At 56.9% G+C, this 16,511-nt stretch overlaps 7 protein-coding genes across 7 annotated transcripts; 6 read left to right on the top strand and 1 right to left on the bottom strand.

Moving 5' to 3' along the window:
• Positions 1 to 744: 744 nt before the first annotated feature.
• Positions 745 to 1,711, top strand: L226DRAFT_523824 (uncharacterized protein; the record flags this gene model as incomplete). The annotated part of the gene is made up of 3 exons (XM_067678848.1): positions 745 to 1,435; positions 1,511 to 1,635; positions 1,700 to 1,711. The coding sequence occupies 3 exons, from the start codon at positions 745 to 747 to the stop codon at positions 1,709 to 1,711; spliced, it is 828 nt and encodes a 275-aa protein (XP_067534289.1).
• A 781-nt stretch (positions 1,712 to 2,492) lies between these two features.
• On the bottom strand, positions 2,493 to 4,003 carry L226DRAFT_571993 (protease; the record flags this gene model as incomplete). The annotated part of the gene is made up of 5 exons (XM_067684629.1): positions 2,493 to 2,562; positions 2,624 to 2,725; positions 2,784 to 3,321; positions 3,392 to 3,768; positions 3,825 to 4,003. 5 exons carry the CDS (start codon positions 4,001 to 4,003, stop codon positions 2,493 to 2,495), a joined length of 1,266 nt encoding a protein of 421 aa, XP_067534288.1.
• A 1,751-nt stretch (positions 4,004 to 5,754) lies between these two features.
• L226DRAFT_510009 (uncharacterized protein) lies at positions 5,755 to 7,283 on the top strand. Its single transcript, XM_067678240.1, has 5 exons — positions 5,755 to 6,023; positions 6,073 to 6,178; positions 6,245 to 6,941; positions 6,993 to 7,117; positions 7,175 to 7,283. Exons 2-5 carry the CDS (start codon positions 6,134 to 6,136, stop codon positions 7,184 to 7,186), a joined length of 879 nt encoding a protein of 292 aa, XP_067534287.1. The 5' UTR covers positions 5,755 to 6,023; positions 6,073 to 6,133; the 3' UTR covers positions 7,187 to 7,283.
• Positions 7,284 to 8,457: 1,174 nt separating this feature from the next.
• L226DRAFT_571991 (uncharacterized protein) lies at positions 8,458 to 8,774 on the top strand (the record flags this gene model as incomplete). Its single annotated transcript, XM_067684628.1, has 2 exons — positions 8,458 to 8,551; positions 8,614 to 8,774. The coding sequence occupies 2 exons, from the start codon at positions 8,458 to 8,460 to the stop codon at positions 8,772 to 8,774; spliced, it is 255 nt and encodes an 84-aa protein (XP_067534286.1).
• Positions 8,775 to 10,110: 1,336 nt separating this feature from the next.
• Positions 10,111 to 10,989, top strand: L226DRAFT_613854 (uncharacterized protein; the record flags this gene model as incomplete). The annotated part of the gene is made up of 3 exons (XM_067686555.1): positions 10,111 to 10,567; positions 10,622 to 10,781; positions 10,838 to 10,989. The coding sequence occupies exons 1-3, from the start codon at positions 10,193 to 10,195 to the stop codon at positions 10,987 to 10,989; spliced, it is 687 nt and encodes a 228-aa protein (XP_067534285.1). The 5' UTR covers positions 10,111 to 10,192.
• Positions 10,990 to 11,028: 39 nt separating this feature from the next.
• Positions 11,029 to 12,061, top strand: L226DRAFT_613853 (uncharacterized protein; the record flags this gene model as incomplete). Its single annotated transcript, XM_067686554.1, has 2 exons — positions 11,029 to 11,302; positions 11,362 to 12,061. 2 exons carry the CDS (start codon positions 11,029 to 11,031, stop codon positions 11,940 to 11,942), a joined length of 855 nt encoding a protein of 284 aa, XP_067534284.1. The 3' UTR covers positions 11,943 to 12,061.
• A 161-nt stretch (positions 12,062 to 12,222) lies between these two features.
• On the top strand, positions 12,223 to 16,243 carry L226DRAFT_535983 (uncharacterized protein). The gene is made up of 11 exons (XM_067681022.1): positions 12,223 to 13,286; positions 13,335 to 13,439; positions 13,495 to 13,626; positions 13,688 to 14,326; positions 14,384 to 14,620; positions 14,672 to 14,934; positions 14,986 to 15,095; positions 15,152 to 15,288; positions 15,344 to 15,534; positions 15,617 to 15,849; positions 15,994 to 16,243. The coding sequence occupies exons 1-11, from the start codon at positions 12,399 to 12,401 to the stop codon at positions 16,146 to 16,148; spliced, it is 3,090 nt and encodes a 1,029-aa protein (XP_067534283.1). The 5' UTR covers positions 12,223 to 12,398; the 3' UTR covers positions 16,149 to 16,243.
• Positions 16,244 to 16,511: the final 268 nt, after the last annotated feature.

The raw sequence follows: 16,511 nt of genomic DNA, 5'->3' as shown, positions 1-16,511 counted from the left end.
GGAGGAGCTATAGGTCGATGGGGCGTGGCTAACCCTGAAGATGGTTTATCCGATGCTACAGCACACACCGCACGCCCAACCAGTGCGTGATTGAACTCACTCCACTCGGGCTCGTGGCGTCATCACGGCCGCCTGCTCGGCTACACCTTCCTGCTCATCATCCCCATGCCCCGGTCGCTCTGCAGATCCCCCTCGTACGGCACGCGCACTGGAGATCTACCTGTCAAACAGTACTATATTGTGACAGTGGGTCGGTGAGTTGACGACTTCCGCCTTGAACCCACCCTCCCAGCTCCAGTGACGCGGACCATCTCGTTGACTTCCTCTTCTAGTGGCAGTGGTACGATGGCGTCATTAACCATCGTTCCAGCACTCTCAGGGCCGGTTTCGGTTTCACTCGTTCCCACAGACCCTCCATGTTGCGAATGTATGCTTTCATCACGTTCCAGCGCTGGAACCATGATGGTTAGGCTTCTTTGTGTGCATGGACTGGAGAACATAAAGACCCGTGCTCTTGGCTCGTCGAGCTCAGTCAGAACTCGCCCTACCAGCCTACGTACACTAATACTTGTAGATGCATACCAATAGCCACTACTCCCATTACTACCAGCCGTCGGAGACTCCTGGCGCCCACGGCAAACCGAATATTCGGGAACATAACCTGGTATGGTACCCTCTCCATAGCACCTCATTCTATACTCATTCTGACTTGTCCCCTGTCATCTACAGTCCAATGCGTTGACCATGACATCCACCCCCAGCGGTTACACCGTCTCGTCGATCTTCAGGCCGGACTTCGCGATCGGTCAGGTCTTTCCTGACTTGATACTTGTCTCCTCCGATCACGTGCACTTCCATGTCCACCGGCAGCGACTATACAACACGTCCTGCAATGCCTTCGGAGGGTTTCTTTTGCAGCAGTCCTCTCTCATCACTATCCCACAGTCCGCCGAAGTGTTCAACATCGTCCTCCACGTGGTCTATGGCATGTCTTGCCTGGAGCACAACCCCTCGCTCGAGGCCATCGAGAAAGCGATCAACACCTTGACTGCGTACGGCGTCCCAATCCAGCACCTCGCGCGGCCTTCCTTCCCGCTCTACCAGCTCCTCGTCTCGCAGGCGCCCTTCCACCCGATCGAGACCTACGCCATCGCCGGGCAGCACAAACTCGAGGACGCCGCCGTGGCCACCTCAGCACACCTCCTCGCGTACGAGCTCTCCAACCTGACTGACGAGATCACGGTCAAGATGGGTCCGCTCTACCTGCGCCGGCTGCTCGATCTCCAGCAGACACGCATGACCGCGTTGAAGGAGATCGTGCTCCGCCCGCCGGCCAACCACTCGCCGACGGCGAAATGTCCGCAGGGTAGACAGGAGAAGTTGACGCAAGCGTGGGCTCTTGCGGCCGCACAGCTCGTGTGGGATACGCTCCCGAGTAAGTCAGCTGGATGTTCACCGTTCTGGCCTGGTGCGAGATGCGAGAAAGACTGAATCTTGTCGTGAAATGCAGGCATCTCCACGCACGCCCTGAAGTCTACATTCGAGAAGGCGGGGCCGACCATCGCGTGCCCGGACTGCAGAGCGATGCTTCACATGCGGATTCAGGAGGTCATGCAGGAATGGTCTTCTGTGAAGGTCAGTCTCCTTCGCATTATCCGTTTCTTCCCGGATATACCATTGACTGGCTGCTTCGACGCAGAGAACGATATGATTGCGTGCGCGGGAAGCTCCGCACGTCAGGCGATGATGATACCACGAACTCAAGTTACCCCTCTTCGTTTCGGTGTTCTCGGCGTTGTGTAGCGTCCCTTCGGTCGTTTCCAGGCTCCGTGTATGTTTATGTACTACAGTTAGATTATATCCTCCCGTCTTGTGAATGCATGTCTTGTAGGTTGGTTCACGGTCTCCAGCTCCCAGATATTTTGTCTTTCAATGATGCTCTCTCCTAGGCTACAGAAGTGCATTCCATGCTGCGCGACGTGACACGACTATGCGATTAGAGTTCGGCGAGATCAACACGCGTATTGACACTGGCCCGCGCCAAAGCGCTACTAAGCACTAGTCCCGAGCCTAACTTGGCCGGCGTAGAAATCTGCAGTCATGCTGATGACGGCGCAAGATTCTCCCCGCCACACCACCGGACGATCCTTCCCGCCGGATTGAGAGTCACCAGGGCCTGATTGTGCCCGCCGAATAGACGGGTATTATCTGTGAGTGTTCGTACGACTATCCCATTTTTGTGCGTGCTTGAGATCTGTGCTTGATATAGGGTAGAGCTTCAGAGTGTCATCGTTCCTGCCAAAGAGCCAGCTGATGACGTTAAACTCCCGGGCACGGCTCAAGCGGATGGGCGGGAGATAGTAGAAACAAGTCAGATAGCGAGGGTATGCGGTGACAACACTACAAGATACAGTGCAGGTTCGAATTTGAAATAAATATGCATCGCAACAGTAAAGACCGTCATGCGTGAAGTGTCCGTGACTGTCTTATGTTCACGCAAGCTCAGCGAAGCCGACGGCGTTGTCTTCGACAGAGAACACGGTGTAGGTGTTCTTCATGAGGCTGTACAAGAAGCGAACGGTCAGTATCCATGATCGGCATGCAGAAGGAGGCCAGCACGTACGTATCACCAAGGAGCCAGACGTCGTCGCCGAGCCCGAGGTCACCACCAGAGATCGCGCCGACACAGGTGCCGGAGCCGCTCTCAGTCTCACCGAGGCTCAAACTGGAGTAGAATAGTCGGTCAGTGAGCGACGGATGGCCAACGATCAAGAGGCACGTACTCATTGGCGCTGATCTTCCAGTCCTGGCCGCCCCAGGAGAACGCGACGTCAGGAGGAGAGTCGCACGGGTACGAGTACAAGCCCTGCGACTCGTCGTACACGTCCGAGCCGTCAACCGCGTCCCAGAACGACTTTGCCGCGTCCGTTGGGGCGGTGATGATCGTGCTGCCCGAGTCGATGATGGTGTCGAACCCGTCCGCGACGCTGTCCCCGCCCACGGTGACGGACGCGCCGCCGATCTGCCAGAACCCGTTCGAGGACGAGATGTCGTGGTACTCGATGTCGCCCGTGTAGAGATCTGCGTTCGTGCCGCCGATGAAGAGCTCCGAGCCGGACTGGTCGAGCTTGAACGCGAAGCGGCCCTCCTTGGCCGTGCCCTGGTCGACCGCGGTGAAGAAGAAGGGGTCGTGGTTCAGGTTGGAGATCGCGGGGAAGGCAAGCCCAAGGAGGCCGTCGGAGGGGTCCGACTGGAACTCGGACGACTCCTCCGTTACGGCGGCCAGGTACTGGCCGGTGACGCTGACGCCGCCAACGGTGACTGCAAGCATGTTGTCAATACGTGAAACAAATTAAACAACGGTCCGACAGGCTAAGTAAGAGTATCTCACCTGTATCAGTGTACGGGTCTCCCGAGGCGGTCGAGCCGTCACCGTAGCTGATGGAGAACGAGCCGCTCTCCTTCTTGCTCTCGGACGAAGCGTCCGGGTCGTACTTGTTGTGCGTGCCACAGCTGTCGCACGACGACGCGGGGATCCAGAGGTCGGACGAGCCCGTGTCGAAGTCGACGACAAACTTCTGCGCGGGATCGCCAATGGTAATCTCGCCTGTCCAGAGCAGGTCGTTCTCCTGGTCGGTGAGGTCGACGCCGTCGCGCTTCGACTTTGACGAGACGGGGACAGTCGCGAGCGGCTTAATTGACGCGCCCTTGGAGAACGCCTGACGGCCGACGTTCTTCTCGAGGTTAATGAGGTTCTGGCGGTACTTGCTGTAGACGACAATTAGCAAGTGTCAGGTGATGCGAGATGTGGCGGAGGTACGTACTTCTTCTGCCTGACGATGTGACGGACAACCTTGTCGTAGTTGAAGGTGCCGTCGTCGTTGGTCAGGGAGCCACGCTTCTTGAGGGGAACCCGGACGCCGCTCTTGGAAGGGACAACGATGGGGCTCGCCGAAGCGATGAGCGCGAGCGCGACAGTGATGAGCGTGGCCTTGCAGAACATGGCTGGACACGGGCGCTGGGGAAGAACAAGTAGACGAGCGGATCGGAGAACCTGACACTGAGAGAGTGGTCGGCGTACGACTGAGAGCAGGAATGAACCTGATGGCGAACTGCTCCTCCTTGCTGCCTTATATACAGTCGTTCGCCTCGAGGGGTCGCCAGGCATGCACCTGCTTGCGGAGCCGGTCCTCGTGGTACGCAGTACGAGTACACATGGCAAGACGAGGCGCGACGCTCAGCAACAATCGTCAACGGTAGCACTGCGACGCGCTAGACCGCCACGGCCGCTCGCGACGTCGGGATTGGCGATGTCCGATCGTCCACGATACTCGACAAAGACCCCAAAATAGCGCAACTGCGCGCGGACATGTCAGACGCGAGTCCGAAGATGCTGTTGGGAGTGGAGAGGAGTGGAGATGACGCGTGATTTGCGAGCTTCCGTCGCGCGGTAACCTGCACTGCACATCTGTCAGTCGCCGGAACAGGTCCTCCGAGTTTGAGATAAGTGAACGAGTTGCGGCTGTAACAATTTATTTGTAGGGTCTCTGTTACCAGCTATCTTTTGAGAGTGCGGCGCTGCCGTTAGATTGGCCGAATGGAGGAGGTAATGAAGGAGTGATGAGAGCGGCAGTCACAGTCCTCGATGCAAGGCTGGCAGTGCAGCTCGAGGGCGCTTATCATCGCGTTGGCGGCTCGGCGCAGACCGGTGACTACAATGCAGCCAGATGACCGCAAAGCATGGGAACTACATTAGTCAAGTACTGGGTATTATCGATTCAGCGAGGTTGTGGCAACATACTGCAAAAGCGACGATGTACCCTAACACTGTTGTCGACGACGGGAAGCGCCGGCGGCTCTGCGTCTGTTACCAATGATGAGTCGAAGGGAAAGCATCAAATCAACAGCACAGGCACCTGATGGTATCACTCACAGTTGCGCAAGATGGAACGGGATGGCGATAGTGATTAGACCAGCCTGCCGCTGTACTCACCCTTGTGTCCGTGAGTCGTGTGCCCGATGATCGAACTGCCCATTGATCTGTCAAGTTTGCGATGTGAGACTGTGACGAGTATTTTCAGCTGCTCGACGAGGGTTTGACGACAACGGCGGACTGAGTACTGCGTGCTTTAGTCGCAGAGTGAGTCATATTTGTATGCTTGGAAACTTTCTGACGACACTGGTGTGCTGTAGGCCCCGCGAGTACCTCTGGACGCCAGCAAGGTGACTGGTAACGAAGCGTAGCCAAATCCTCTGCCACGAAGCACGGAAGAAGATCGTTATTTGGAGTCATGAGTTGAGACCTGCATGGTTGGGCCGGTCGAGATAGTAGTCAGCGCTGTTTGTCAGAAGCAGGAACGAGGTAAGGCATAAATTGCAAACTTGCCTTTGTTTTTCGCCGTCTGTCGCCTAGAGTACTATCGCTTCGAAGCTCGAACCAACTGAATCTAGTAGTAGTAGTAGTCGTGCGCAAGTCGCCTCATCGTCGTAATACTAAGACTGGAGGCTACGTGTGGCTTACAAATCCTTCGGCATATTCCGGCGCCTGGTGTGCTCGGATTGCGGAAATGGAGGCCTGGAAGTATGATCCTCGGCTCCTCTGCTCATGGGGATGCTCAAGTTGGCGGGCGCAGTGCCAGCAGCCAGTTCCTCTCATACTTAGCTCGACATACCGTGCCGGACACCGGAGGATGGCGGGACCGCTCATACGCAGCCACGGCTTCGCCGATTATGACCGTAGGGCTGGCAGCAAGGGCCTCTTCCTGGCGGGTTGTTAAGCACTTGCGCGTGACTTTGGGTCGCCTAGCTGCCAGTCGGCACGCCGGTGAGTTTCATACCAGTGATCAGCCGTGCATCCCATTGGTTGACTCGTCGGGCTCTAAACCGTCATGCGGCAACAACCCGAACTCGTTTGTTGCGACGCGCGCTACTCATTTTGGCCCTACAAATGAGAATTCGTCTTGTATTGGATCTCGGTCCCAGTATCGGATGGCTCATAAAGCCCAGGCCGCGAGGCTTCCCATGTCAGCTGATTGTTGATAACAGCAGTATGGAGTTGAACATCTCTCTTAGCTAGCTAACATCAGCTACAACCTCACCGCCATTAAATACGACTCCAGGCACAAGTAGCGCGATGCCAGGCCAGCCTGGAGCTCGCGAGCCCGAAGCGCTTCAAGTGGTAGGCAAATGCTTGTCGTGCCTGGCCTTCAGCGTAAACTTACCGTAAGTGCCTTATACCGACCAGCCGGCGCCGCTGCAAGCGTACGACGCTTCCACAGTCCTTGCGGCCTTCACCCCCGCCTTCCGGTTCAACGATGCTCTACCCGATGTCTGCCTCATAACGGCCGACAACCTCCCCCTTTACACCCACCGTCAGGTCCTTCAGTTTGCATCGACGAATACCTTTGGAGGTCTTCTGGCAAATCACGATGAGTCCATCAACGTGTCGGAATCATACGCCGTGCTGCCCATCGTCCTTCACATCATCTACGGGCTTTCATGCCTCCACCTCTCCCCTAGCCTGGACACGGTTGACCTAGCGGTCGATGCGCTCGTAAAATATGGTGTTCCAGTCTCCAAGTTCGCCGCTCCCAATTCTCCTCTCTATCAGCTCGTCATCTTCCATGCGCCTTACCGCCCAATCGATACCTACGCCCTTGCTGCACACCATGGACTCGAACCCCTTGCCGTTGACGTATCCGCCCACCTCCTATCCTATGACACCTCGAACCTGACTGACGAGCTGTCACTGAAAATGGGCCCGGTATACATCAAGCGGCTCTTCAGTTTGCACCTGACACGCCGTGCCGCCCTCAAGGACATCGTCATGAAGCCACCGGCCCTGCACCATCCTAATCTCGCCTGTGGGACTGGAGAGCAGAGACAGCTGACGCAAGCATGGGCGTTGGCAGCTGCTGAGATGGCGTGGGATGTGCGGCCCAGTGAGTCCTCGTCGTTGCCTGAGATCTTGTCCGGCATCTAACCGTAGATAGGCACGTCGACGTACATGCTGCAGTCCGTGTTCGAGAAGGCTGGGAGGGACATAACTTGCGGAGAGTGCAGGCTGATGCTGGAGCAGCGCATCCAGGAGGCGATCGACGAATGGTCAGCGGTGCGGGTGCGTGGTCGACGTCATCTCAGCCCGACGCTCGTTCTCACTCACTTTAATATGTAGAGGACCATTTAACCACTATGTCACAGGCCTCGTAACGTTTTGCGTCATAGTTTCAGCTACCCGTCGTCATGTGTTCAGTTGGATATGCTATCCTTGTCACAATCCATCGTCTGTTCACCTCAAGACTCCCTCGAAGCTGCCTTACCACGCTCCTGCCGATGCAGCCTAGAACACTCAGGTAGGGATGCAGTCGGGCCCGGTATGGGCTCAGCTCCACAATGACAAATATTTGTTACGCAAGTCTTTATATGCACCGCAATCAGCAGTCTCCTGGGCAACTTGAAGAAGCCTCGCCGACTCTGTTCGCAAGATGATCCGCCATCCATTTCGAGCGCAGGCCTGGCGCAGGCTCACGTCTGGACCCGGCAGAGCGGTGCATCGTTGGCGACTCTGGCCCGCTATGCTGTCGCCAACATGGAGCGGACCGGCATAAGTCGCGTCCACCAACACTCATGAACCCCACACTGAATCATCGCATGGAGTCTCGAGTCGAGATGAGTGTCGCTGCAGTGCAATCCTGATCGCTTCGGGGGTTCCTGCAGAATCTTGAATTACACCCGTCCGGTATCCGCCGGCCTACTTCTTGCCAATTTCTGGCTCGAACGGAGCTTATAACAGGTCTTCCGCAACCCTCGTCGCAAGCTCAAGTGTGCACAGCTGAGCTCGCACGCCTCAAGACCGACCACGACATCTGCCTTATGCATCTTCTCGAAATATGCTCAGGTTACGCCGACGCTCGCTTGACGCTCGTGTGTCCCTTTTCACCAGGCACTCTGAACATGATGCATGAAGGAAAGGAGACGTACGAAGTTCGGGTGTGTATGCCACTGCTGGCGGCTCGGAGAAACCCGAGTCGTGCGCGGCTGCCGACTACATGCCGTTATCGGGCGTCTTCGCGCTCAAGGTTCCTGCCAACAAACCACATCTGTCTTCACTGCCTTCCTCTCTTTCCCGTATACCTGAAGGCTGAAACCACAATATATAGATATAGGAATTACACGGTAAACCTTACATACTAACATTATGAAGATACGTACATTGTGCTGATACGGCCCAAGGGGGCGAGCTGCCGGACAGTGAAGAGGTTCGACGGAGCCAGCTGAGCCAGTGCTGCAGGCGCAATACGTCATGGTTGTTCTCGGCCCAGCCTTAGTTCTGTCTGCGTCGTGAAGATGTGAAGAATTGCGACGAATTTGGGCTCTTGTATATAAATCATCCGCCCGCAGGTCGTTTGTCCCCAGCAACCTGCTCCAGACTCCCACCACCTCGAACTCCTCATCGCCATGCGCTTCGTCCTCGCTACCGTCCTCGTCGCCCTCGTTGCTGTCCCGACGGCCGTCGACGCCGGTCCTCTTGCTTACGGTATCTGCCAGACTGGTACGTCGATGTCATGATTCTGCTCTGTATCGCTATCTGAGGTTCTGCGATGTAACTTGCAGGTTGCAACGCCGTCGTCGTCGCCTGCTATGGGGCCGCTGGAGCTGTCTTCGGAACCGTCACTGCTGGTGTCGGGGTCCCTCCCGCTATCCTCGCTTGCAACGCCGCGCTGGGCATTTGCTCTGCTGCGTGCGCCGCGGCCGTTCTTGCTCCCACTCCGTGAAAGTTCGATTCACGCTCTACCAGGTGAGTACTTGATCCCAGTTATGAACCACACATGCGCATACACCCAGGTTTTTTGGCACAGGAACGAAGAACAAGGCTCCCTCGGACTCGAGAAGGATCAGCGCCTGCCTCACCCTCGCCGCGTTGTTGACCCTATGTGTGTATTAGTGTGATCGACTTCCTTCCTTGCACTGCACACTCCATGCCGAGTCGAAGTTCCTACGCTCAGCCTCGATCCGGCATGCGATCGGTTCTGCGAACATGCTGTGGTAGGGTGCGATTGGCGGTAAGAACCTGCGCGCCATTCAACAGTGCTACGGTAGGCACTGGTACCTGGGTCGGCACACCTATCTCCGCCAACTTCTGGACGTGTCTGGCATACAGCCATGCATCTGAGTGCCCTCATCTCGTCATGGCACTGTCGAGGACATAACGATGTCTTACGACATGCGCTCATCGTAGCGCCCTTGTCGCCCATATAAAGTCACTGACGGTCCATCCCAATTGTCAACTCACCCAAACCGACATGAAGTTCTCCGCGACCCTCTCTGCTCTTGCCCTTGCCCTCTACGCTCTTCCTTCTGCCCACGCTAGCTTGCTCGGCTATGGTATATGCCAGACCGGTAAGTGGCTTCTGTGGTCGAACGTGAGAATATGTTGACTTTCCCTCATCACAGGCTGCAACACCTTGGCCGTTGCTTGTTACGCTGCTGCTGGATTCACCTTTGGCACCGTTACTGCAGGCGCAGGCACTCCCGCCGCCATCCTCGCGTGCAATGCTGCCTTAGGCAAGTGCGCGGCGGCGTGTGCCGCTGTCCTACTGATACCAACACCTTGAGAGACGATGACAGTACTTATCAGTCGTCTTTACACTGACCCGTATTTCATCTCTGACGTGCTCTTGCGCTTTCTTCAGGTTATCGATCATGGTCCGGCGTAGCATACGGCGCTTCTGAGGCGTCACCCCGCTTTGTGGTCACAGTAATCCGTCTGTGGCCTCGTGGTCCTTCTACAGGTCCAAGCGTTCTCGATTGTACAGAATCGTGACTCAATTCAGATCTTTCTTGAGTACTGGCCACTATCCCAGCTTGGACACGAAGACTTGACCAGAAGATTCGTTCATCGTGCGTGCGTATCCTTGCGTGGACTGACACTGCTTTGTATCCACAATTAGGCGTCGGAATGCCGATGGCAAGATGATTCGCGTTTTACCAAAGCGAGAACAAAGAAGCATGTCATAGCGCGCGGGTCCGGATCCATGCGTAGTCAAAGCGAGGAGCGCCATAGAGGACTTTCTGCCAAAGCGACCGGTGGCTCAAGTCTGTATATATAAGGTGGACGGATGGAACGATCTCAGCCATTCGCATCGAACACTCCTCCTACGCCTCCGGTCGAGACACTCGCTCTATCGACGACATGGACTTGCACCATCCGCCCGGAACGCCACCCATTCTCGACTTCTCTCTCACAGACAAACTTCTCAGCCCTGCGGATGCACGCCGCATCAAGTGGCCCATACGCTATGGACCGTTCCCAACATCACCGGTGGACAACCTCTTGCCATCGCCAGAGGCGAGCCCTGCGAGCTCCCAGACGCGACCCCCATCCCCTACGACCGTATCGCGTGATGCGTCGTACCGCGGCGCGATATTCACTGGCCACATTGGCCCGAGCGGTCCCACCTCCGCGACTGGAAGTCAGCGACATCTCGACCTCAGAGTCGGGGGTCTGCCGTCTTGTAGCACCCCGGTTTCCTCTGAGCAGACGGCCATTGCATCGATCATAACCGAAGTGAGTTACCCGGCTGATCATACTGGGTGTGCATGATGACTGACAGCGTCACAGTGTGTCGACCCGAGTTATGGGATTCAATCGCACCTCGAACTGACCGTGATATCCCCCACGTCACTTCCCAGGGAGTCCATCTCACCGGATCCTGCGACGACAACGATGGCTGGTTACCATCACCTCACCGCTCGCAGCTACACCCGCCAGTGCTACCCGGGTACGTTACGTCGGCATCATACATTCTTTCTGCATGCACTGACGTTTCACGCGCAGGCCTTCTCTCAACATCTCTAACGTACGGGCCGAGCCAGTCTATGAGCGTCCTGTACGCCAACCCCACTCTCGACTCTTCCCCGTCCTCTCACAGGGAGAGGCGGTGGACTGACCACCCAGCCATTCAACAGTACATCGACCGCCTGGAATAAAGGCTCAATGGGTGAAAGGAGTACCACCGCAGCGGTCCGATGGCCTGGCCGTGGCACACGACGGACGGACGGCGTGTCTCTTGGTGGGCAGCGGAGAAGGCGGCAGTCGTACGGGCAGGGGACTCCTGGGAGGTCTGCCATGACCATGTCGATCGCATGCTCAACATTGGTGAGCTCAGACTCCCAACCATCAAGGCCGTATTCGCCTTGGCTGCCCTCAAGGTCCTCCGTTCTCCTCATGATCTGGTGTTCTGGGCGTTCTGGGGGCTGAAGGCCGCGGAGAGAACGGCGGAGATGGTCGACGAAGTCATTAGTGAGTGATCGACCATTTTTTCTGTATCACAACTCGTTACCTACCTGTGATTGGCACAGATAACCATCCCACTCTCATCACGCTACCCGACTCGGTGGTTTGGACGGACAAGGCTTCCGCCTTGGCCGCCATTCAAGAGATCCGACGCCCTATCCTTCCTACTGCCGTCTACCCGACACAGTACATCTCCTCAAACCTCCATCTGTTCACGGAGGATCCGAAGCCCACGAAGCGCAAGCGGACCACGGCCGATGTCGATGTCGCCCACCCAGCGGAGAAGAAGGCGCGGACGAGAACGGCGCGTTGCACTGCGCCGAAGCCGCAGACACCGCTCGGTCCTCAACGCAAGCTCCAACTACCCCGGTTGCCCTGCGGACATCCACATCGCAACCACCTCTATGGAACTTCACGTAGACTGACCAGTGTCTCTGCTCAGGATACAACTGGTTCCGTAATCACGCAGCAATGGCCGTCGCACTATCCCGCACATTTTCCCCATATTCCGACTGTCGCGGCCTCATCCTACGCCAGCTGGAGCTGGATGTTGGATGCAAATATTTACGCCTCCACGGACTACTGGGGCGCGTACCTGGAACACCGTCCAGCCTTCAAACTTACAAGGTATGCGGCGGGCGTGTAACACCGCAGAACAGGAAGTAGTCATGCTTTCATTCTCGTTTCATAGGCATGGCATGGCAGGATGAAGCTCGGGTAACTAGACATGTATAGACTGTTGATATGGCCATAAAATTGCCATGGATGCACAATTTAAAGCTATTGTTCGCACTCGTCATGGGTGATCGATTCGGCGATGTGTGGTTGGATTTCCAGGAATTGCCACTGACATGGTATGGCTCGCTTAGTCAGCGCGTATCCGTATTCCCGTTTCGCAAGTACTTGCTCTCTTCCTACCTTCATCACGTTTGCATGAGCTCTAGCTGAACACACAAGTCTACCCTGTGCTCTCTCGAATCTCAACACGGCGAGTGGGACAGTACAAAATATCACCTTGCCGCCCAGAGGAGAACACGCGACGCGTCTTTGACCCGCCACCATCTCATGTGCCCCTGCTCTTTCCTTCCGCCCCCGGGTGCTCATGGACGGCTCAGACGACTACTTCGGCGACGATGACTTTGTCCTCGACGAGACGACGCTCGCCGTGCTTGATCGCGAGGAGCAGAAGTGGCAGCAGCAACAAACGCAGACGACGGCAGCACGCCCGCGACGCCCAGTCTCTCAAGAGGCTCCGGAACCACTCCCGAAGAGGCGGAAGACATCCCACGAGACAACACCGGAGGGTTTGATCCCGCAACTCCGTGCTGTCAATGTCGGCAACGACTACGACGAAGACCTCCCGGACATATCCATCATCGGAGACGGGTCGTACAACCTTCCGGCGGCGCAGCGCGCGTCGCTGGCTGCTCAGGTGCGTAGGGGACAGAGTAACTATGCTAGTACGTCGAATCGCCATCCTCCTCCCCGCCCTCGCGCACCTGCACCCGCGCCGCCTCAGCGTCGAACGTCTAGTGAGAGTGGCTCCGTCGCATCTGCGTCTCAGGCCACGGGCAGCCGACCTCCCCAACGCAACAGAATGCCTCGACAACATTCTACGTTGAGTTCTGTCCAAGCTGCGCTCGCCAACTTTGTGCCTCCGGCTGCTAGCTCCCCCAGGGGACCGCCATCGCGAGGTTCGCCTGTCCCAGGGCCGTCGAGAGTCACCCCTACGACCGCGGTACGGCCTGCCGTCCGAACGCCTCCCGCTGCTGTTGCCCAGCGGGTTACAAGAGACGCGTCCCCTTCTGTTCCTGTCGCTCCAGGTCGAAGGCAAAGTGTCGCGATGGCTGGACCCCCTCGGCAGCACAGAGCATCTCCCCCTTCAATACGTCCGCCCCAACCGCCTCCTCCCCAGCCACCTCTATCTCAAGGGCAGAGTGAACGGAACCTCCGAATAGAGGTCGAGACGTTACGAGCGCAGGTGGAGGACGTGAGTAGTCTGTCCTCATCAGAAAGACGGTTGCTGACCTCTTCACAGCTCATGAAAGCTCAGAAGAAGGCGACGTCGGACCTGGAGGAGGCGCTCAACGTGCGGTATGCGAAGGAGGGCGAAGTGAGCATCCTGCGGAAGAGCATAGAGAAGGTTCGTTCCATGCGATCGTCGAGCGAACCCTCCGCTCAACGATCCCTCCCCGCAGGCTGCCAAGGACCATGTCGCAGAAGTGGCACGGATCAAGACGGCGAAGGAAGAGGCGGAGGCCATGCAAGTCCAGATCCGCAAGGAGATGCGCGAAGAGCTGGAGCGGGTCAAGACGCAGTACCTGTTCAAGGTAGCGTACGAGCTGGCTGGTGTTCGTACAGTCGCCAATATGATCTTCGTTCATGCCATAGCAACATGAGCTCGAGACGTCCGCGCGTAAAACACCGTGGTCGAACAAGATTCGACGCACGGAACCTGTCTCCTCGACCCAGAGGCGGCAGACTGTCGAGGATCAACAGCCGCTGCAGACTCCATCGCGCCCAAGCGCCGCCGCGGCGAGTCCGAAGCGGCAACATCGCAAGAAAGTGATTCACGTCCCAGAGAGTCCGCCCAAGATACCCGCTAAGCTCCGCGGGTTCTTCAACGCGTTCGATGTCGCACCGAGTCAACCACAGTTCGACCTCTCGCAGGTCGCGCAGTCGACGCAGGCGGGGAAGAAGGGTAAGGGGCGCGCGAGTGTGTCGTATGACGAGAACGTCGATCTCTTCTTCAATCCCCCGTCGACTTCGAGTGAGCTGCAGCACCAGGAGCCGCCCTCGCAGCCTAGCAGTTCTAACGTCAGACACGATGTCTCGATGCGCGAGGTCGAGGTTGAATCTCAGCCGCAGTCCTCCCCTCCTGATAGCAGCGTGGGCGCAGTCGTCGCGTCGGAGACCCAGGACGAGAAGAAGGGCGAGAAGGGTAAGAAGGAGGACAAGAAGAAGGAGCCTGAGCCACAGCCACAGCCTTTCGAGCCCGCCGAGCCGATACTCACTCCGGATTCGCGGGAGGTGCGCATAGTGTGCGCGATGCTGACAGCCATGCTGACAGGCCATCGCTCTTCGCAGGTGCAGCGGATCATCATCATGCACAGACACGGAACGGTCGAGCCGTCCACGCTGCAACGATTCATCGACCACGCGCTGCCCTCTACCGCTTCCCCCAAGCACGTGCAGGCGTACTCGGCGCATATCGCGCAGCTGCTGGACGACGTTGGCGCGTTCTCTCCGGACGTGGAACGTGTACTCCGGGACGTCACGACAACGTTGTGTTCCATCGGTCGCATCTTGTGCGATACGAAATGTGTGAGTCCCCGTCGTCTCGTTCAGTTCTGACTGTGCTGATTGTCGTCGTAGCTCTCCCTGCTTGCGGCGCTGGTGGACATCCTGAAAGCCCTCGCGTTCTTGATAATCCCCTACGTGCCGACCCTTCTAGCACCGTCGACTCCCGAAAGTTCAGACTCGCCACCGGAAATTCTGGAGTTCCTCACCACGCTCGTGCGGTCTCTACTAAATCCTAAGATGTATGAGAAAGGAGAGGACAGGTCTGCGCTGCTTGCCGCCTGTCTAGGGTTGTTCGAGGCGATCTCCTGGTACACTCCTTCGGAACTCATGTTGCGGTAGGTCTCTTCTCCTAGAGATCGCCCTAAGTAATTAATCCTCCTTTGCAGACTGACATACTTCGTTCGTGCGCCTCAGGTGCTGAACGTGCTTGCAGACCCCAAACATCCAATATGGGCTACGCGGCAGTTCGTACGGACTCTCGCCCTGCTGGCGACATGTGCGTCGCTGGGTTTCTGCAGCGTTTTTGAATCCTTACTTTGCCGTGCTTTTCAGACAGGGATTTCTACAAGTATCTCATTAAGCTGGAGACGTCGGACGATGTGGAGGAAGAGAATGCGGGAATTGAGAGCGGCCGTATGGTTTATCTTGAACAGCTTTCTATGATGCTGGTAACGCGGGACAAACCTGAGGTCTGGGTTTACTTCTGCGTCCATTGAAGGCTTCTGGCTGACGATGAGGCACCAGCATAATCCATTGAGAGAGTCCATCATACGCTTCCTCTGGGCGCTCATCGTTCACGACGATCCGACCACCCGCGCCATCCTGGTCCAGTCCGATCTCATCGTCCCCGCTGTCATCCACTTTGCTCACCACATCACCGACCCCCTCTACGAGGAAGACGAGGAGTTCATGGAGTCGCCAGAGCGCGTGACCTGGTAGGTGCCTGTCCTGTCCGCGCGCAAGGGCATCGCATCGTATATATCTATCGCGTCATCATCCTTGCTGACCTGTCTGCAGGAATATCGACATGATCTGGCTGGTCGTTCCGCTGCTCGGGCGCATCCTGCAAGACACCGATTTTGACCAGATTCGGCACAAGCTCGTGAATCTGGAGCAGGACGAGAAGAAGAAAACGAAGACGTTCCCGGGCCTCTTCCACATGTTCACCGTCGCGCTCGGGCGCGTGGGCTATTCGCCGCTTCCGGCGCGGCTGTCGGAAGAGAACGCGACGAAGCTGGAAAACCTTCACAGTGCGTCGTCTTTCTTTCTCTCTCTCTCTCTCTTTCTCTCTCTCTCTCTCTCTCGCCTATGCCGATCTCCTTGTGCTGACTTGGCCTCCCGTCCCCTCGTATGCCGCGCGACTATCATACGACGCGACGCGCCGCATCGCACAGAATCGGCACAAAATACCCTCGAGTTCGTCGTCGACGGGCCCGAGATGGAGCTGATCTACGAAGCGTTCCAGACGCAGACGGAGAGCTCAGCCGCACGTCCCAAACAGCGCCGTCGACCCCAGCATCAGACTCAAGACGACGAGATCGAGGATTAGGCGCCGCGTGTGCTGCATACGTTCGGATTTTTTTGGCTAATCTACCGCTGCTGTGCTGTAACTAATTGTTCACTTGTGTATCATTATGTCGGTTTCCGATGGCGTGCTGAATGCACATTCGGTGTCGCGCTTCACTGTGCTCAGAGCGTAGGATTCGTGCCCGCCCGTCCGAGTTTGCCTTCTGCAGTTGGGGAGTGCTCTCACCAGTGAATCAGAAGCGTGGCCGCCTTCATCACACTAGTACTCATGTTCAGAGTCTTCATTCATCATGGAGAGTCCGGTACTACGTTACATGTGTATGTCTGTTATTGAAATACGCCGTGCAGCAGGCGATAGCAAGATTTCGGATCGAACCGCGCTCCT

This window comes from Lentinus tigrinus (assembly GCF_003813185.1).
Source record: "Lentinus tigrinus ALCF2SS1-7 unplaced genomic scaffold L226scaffold_16, whole genome shotgun sequence".
NCBI lineage: Eukaryota > Fungi > Basidiomycota > Agaricomycetes > Polyporales > Polyporaceae > Lentinus > Lentinus tigrinus.
The sequence above is the reverse complement of the archived record's forward strand: the minus strand, read 5'-3'. Positions and strand labels throughout refer to the sequence as shown.

Excerpts from the sequence above, each read along its gene's own strand:
- L226DRAFT_535983 (XM_067681022.1), top strand. The coding sequence starts at position 12,399 with ATGGACGGCTCAGACGACTACTTCGGCGACGATGACTTTGTCCTCGAC. Across the intron at positions 14,327-14,383 it reads TCACTCCGGATTCGCGGGAG|GTGCAGCGGATCATCATCAT; the intron begins GTGCGCATAGTG and ends CGCTCTTCGCAG. Across the intron at positions 15,289-15,343 it reads TAACGCGGGACAAACCTGAG|CATAATCCATTGAGAGAGTC; the intron begins GTCTGGGTTTAC and ends ATGAGGCACCAG.
- L226DRAFT_510009 (XM_067678240.1), top strand. The coding sequence starts at position 6,134 with ATGCCAGGCCAGCCTGGAGCTCGCGAGCCCGAAGCGCTTCAAGTG. Across the intron at positions 6,179-6,244 it reads AGCCCGAAGCGCTTCAAGTG|CCGGCGCCGCTGCAAGCGTA; the intron begins GTAGGCAAATGC and ends TATACCGACCAG. Across the intron at positions 6,942-6,992 it reads GGCGTGGGATGTGCGGCCCA|GCACGTCGACGTACATGCTG; the intron begins GTGAGTCCTCGT and ends AACCGTAGATAG.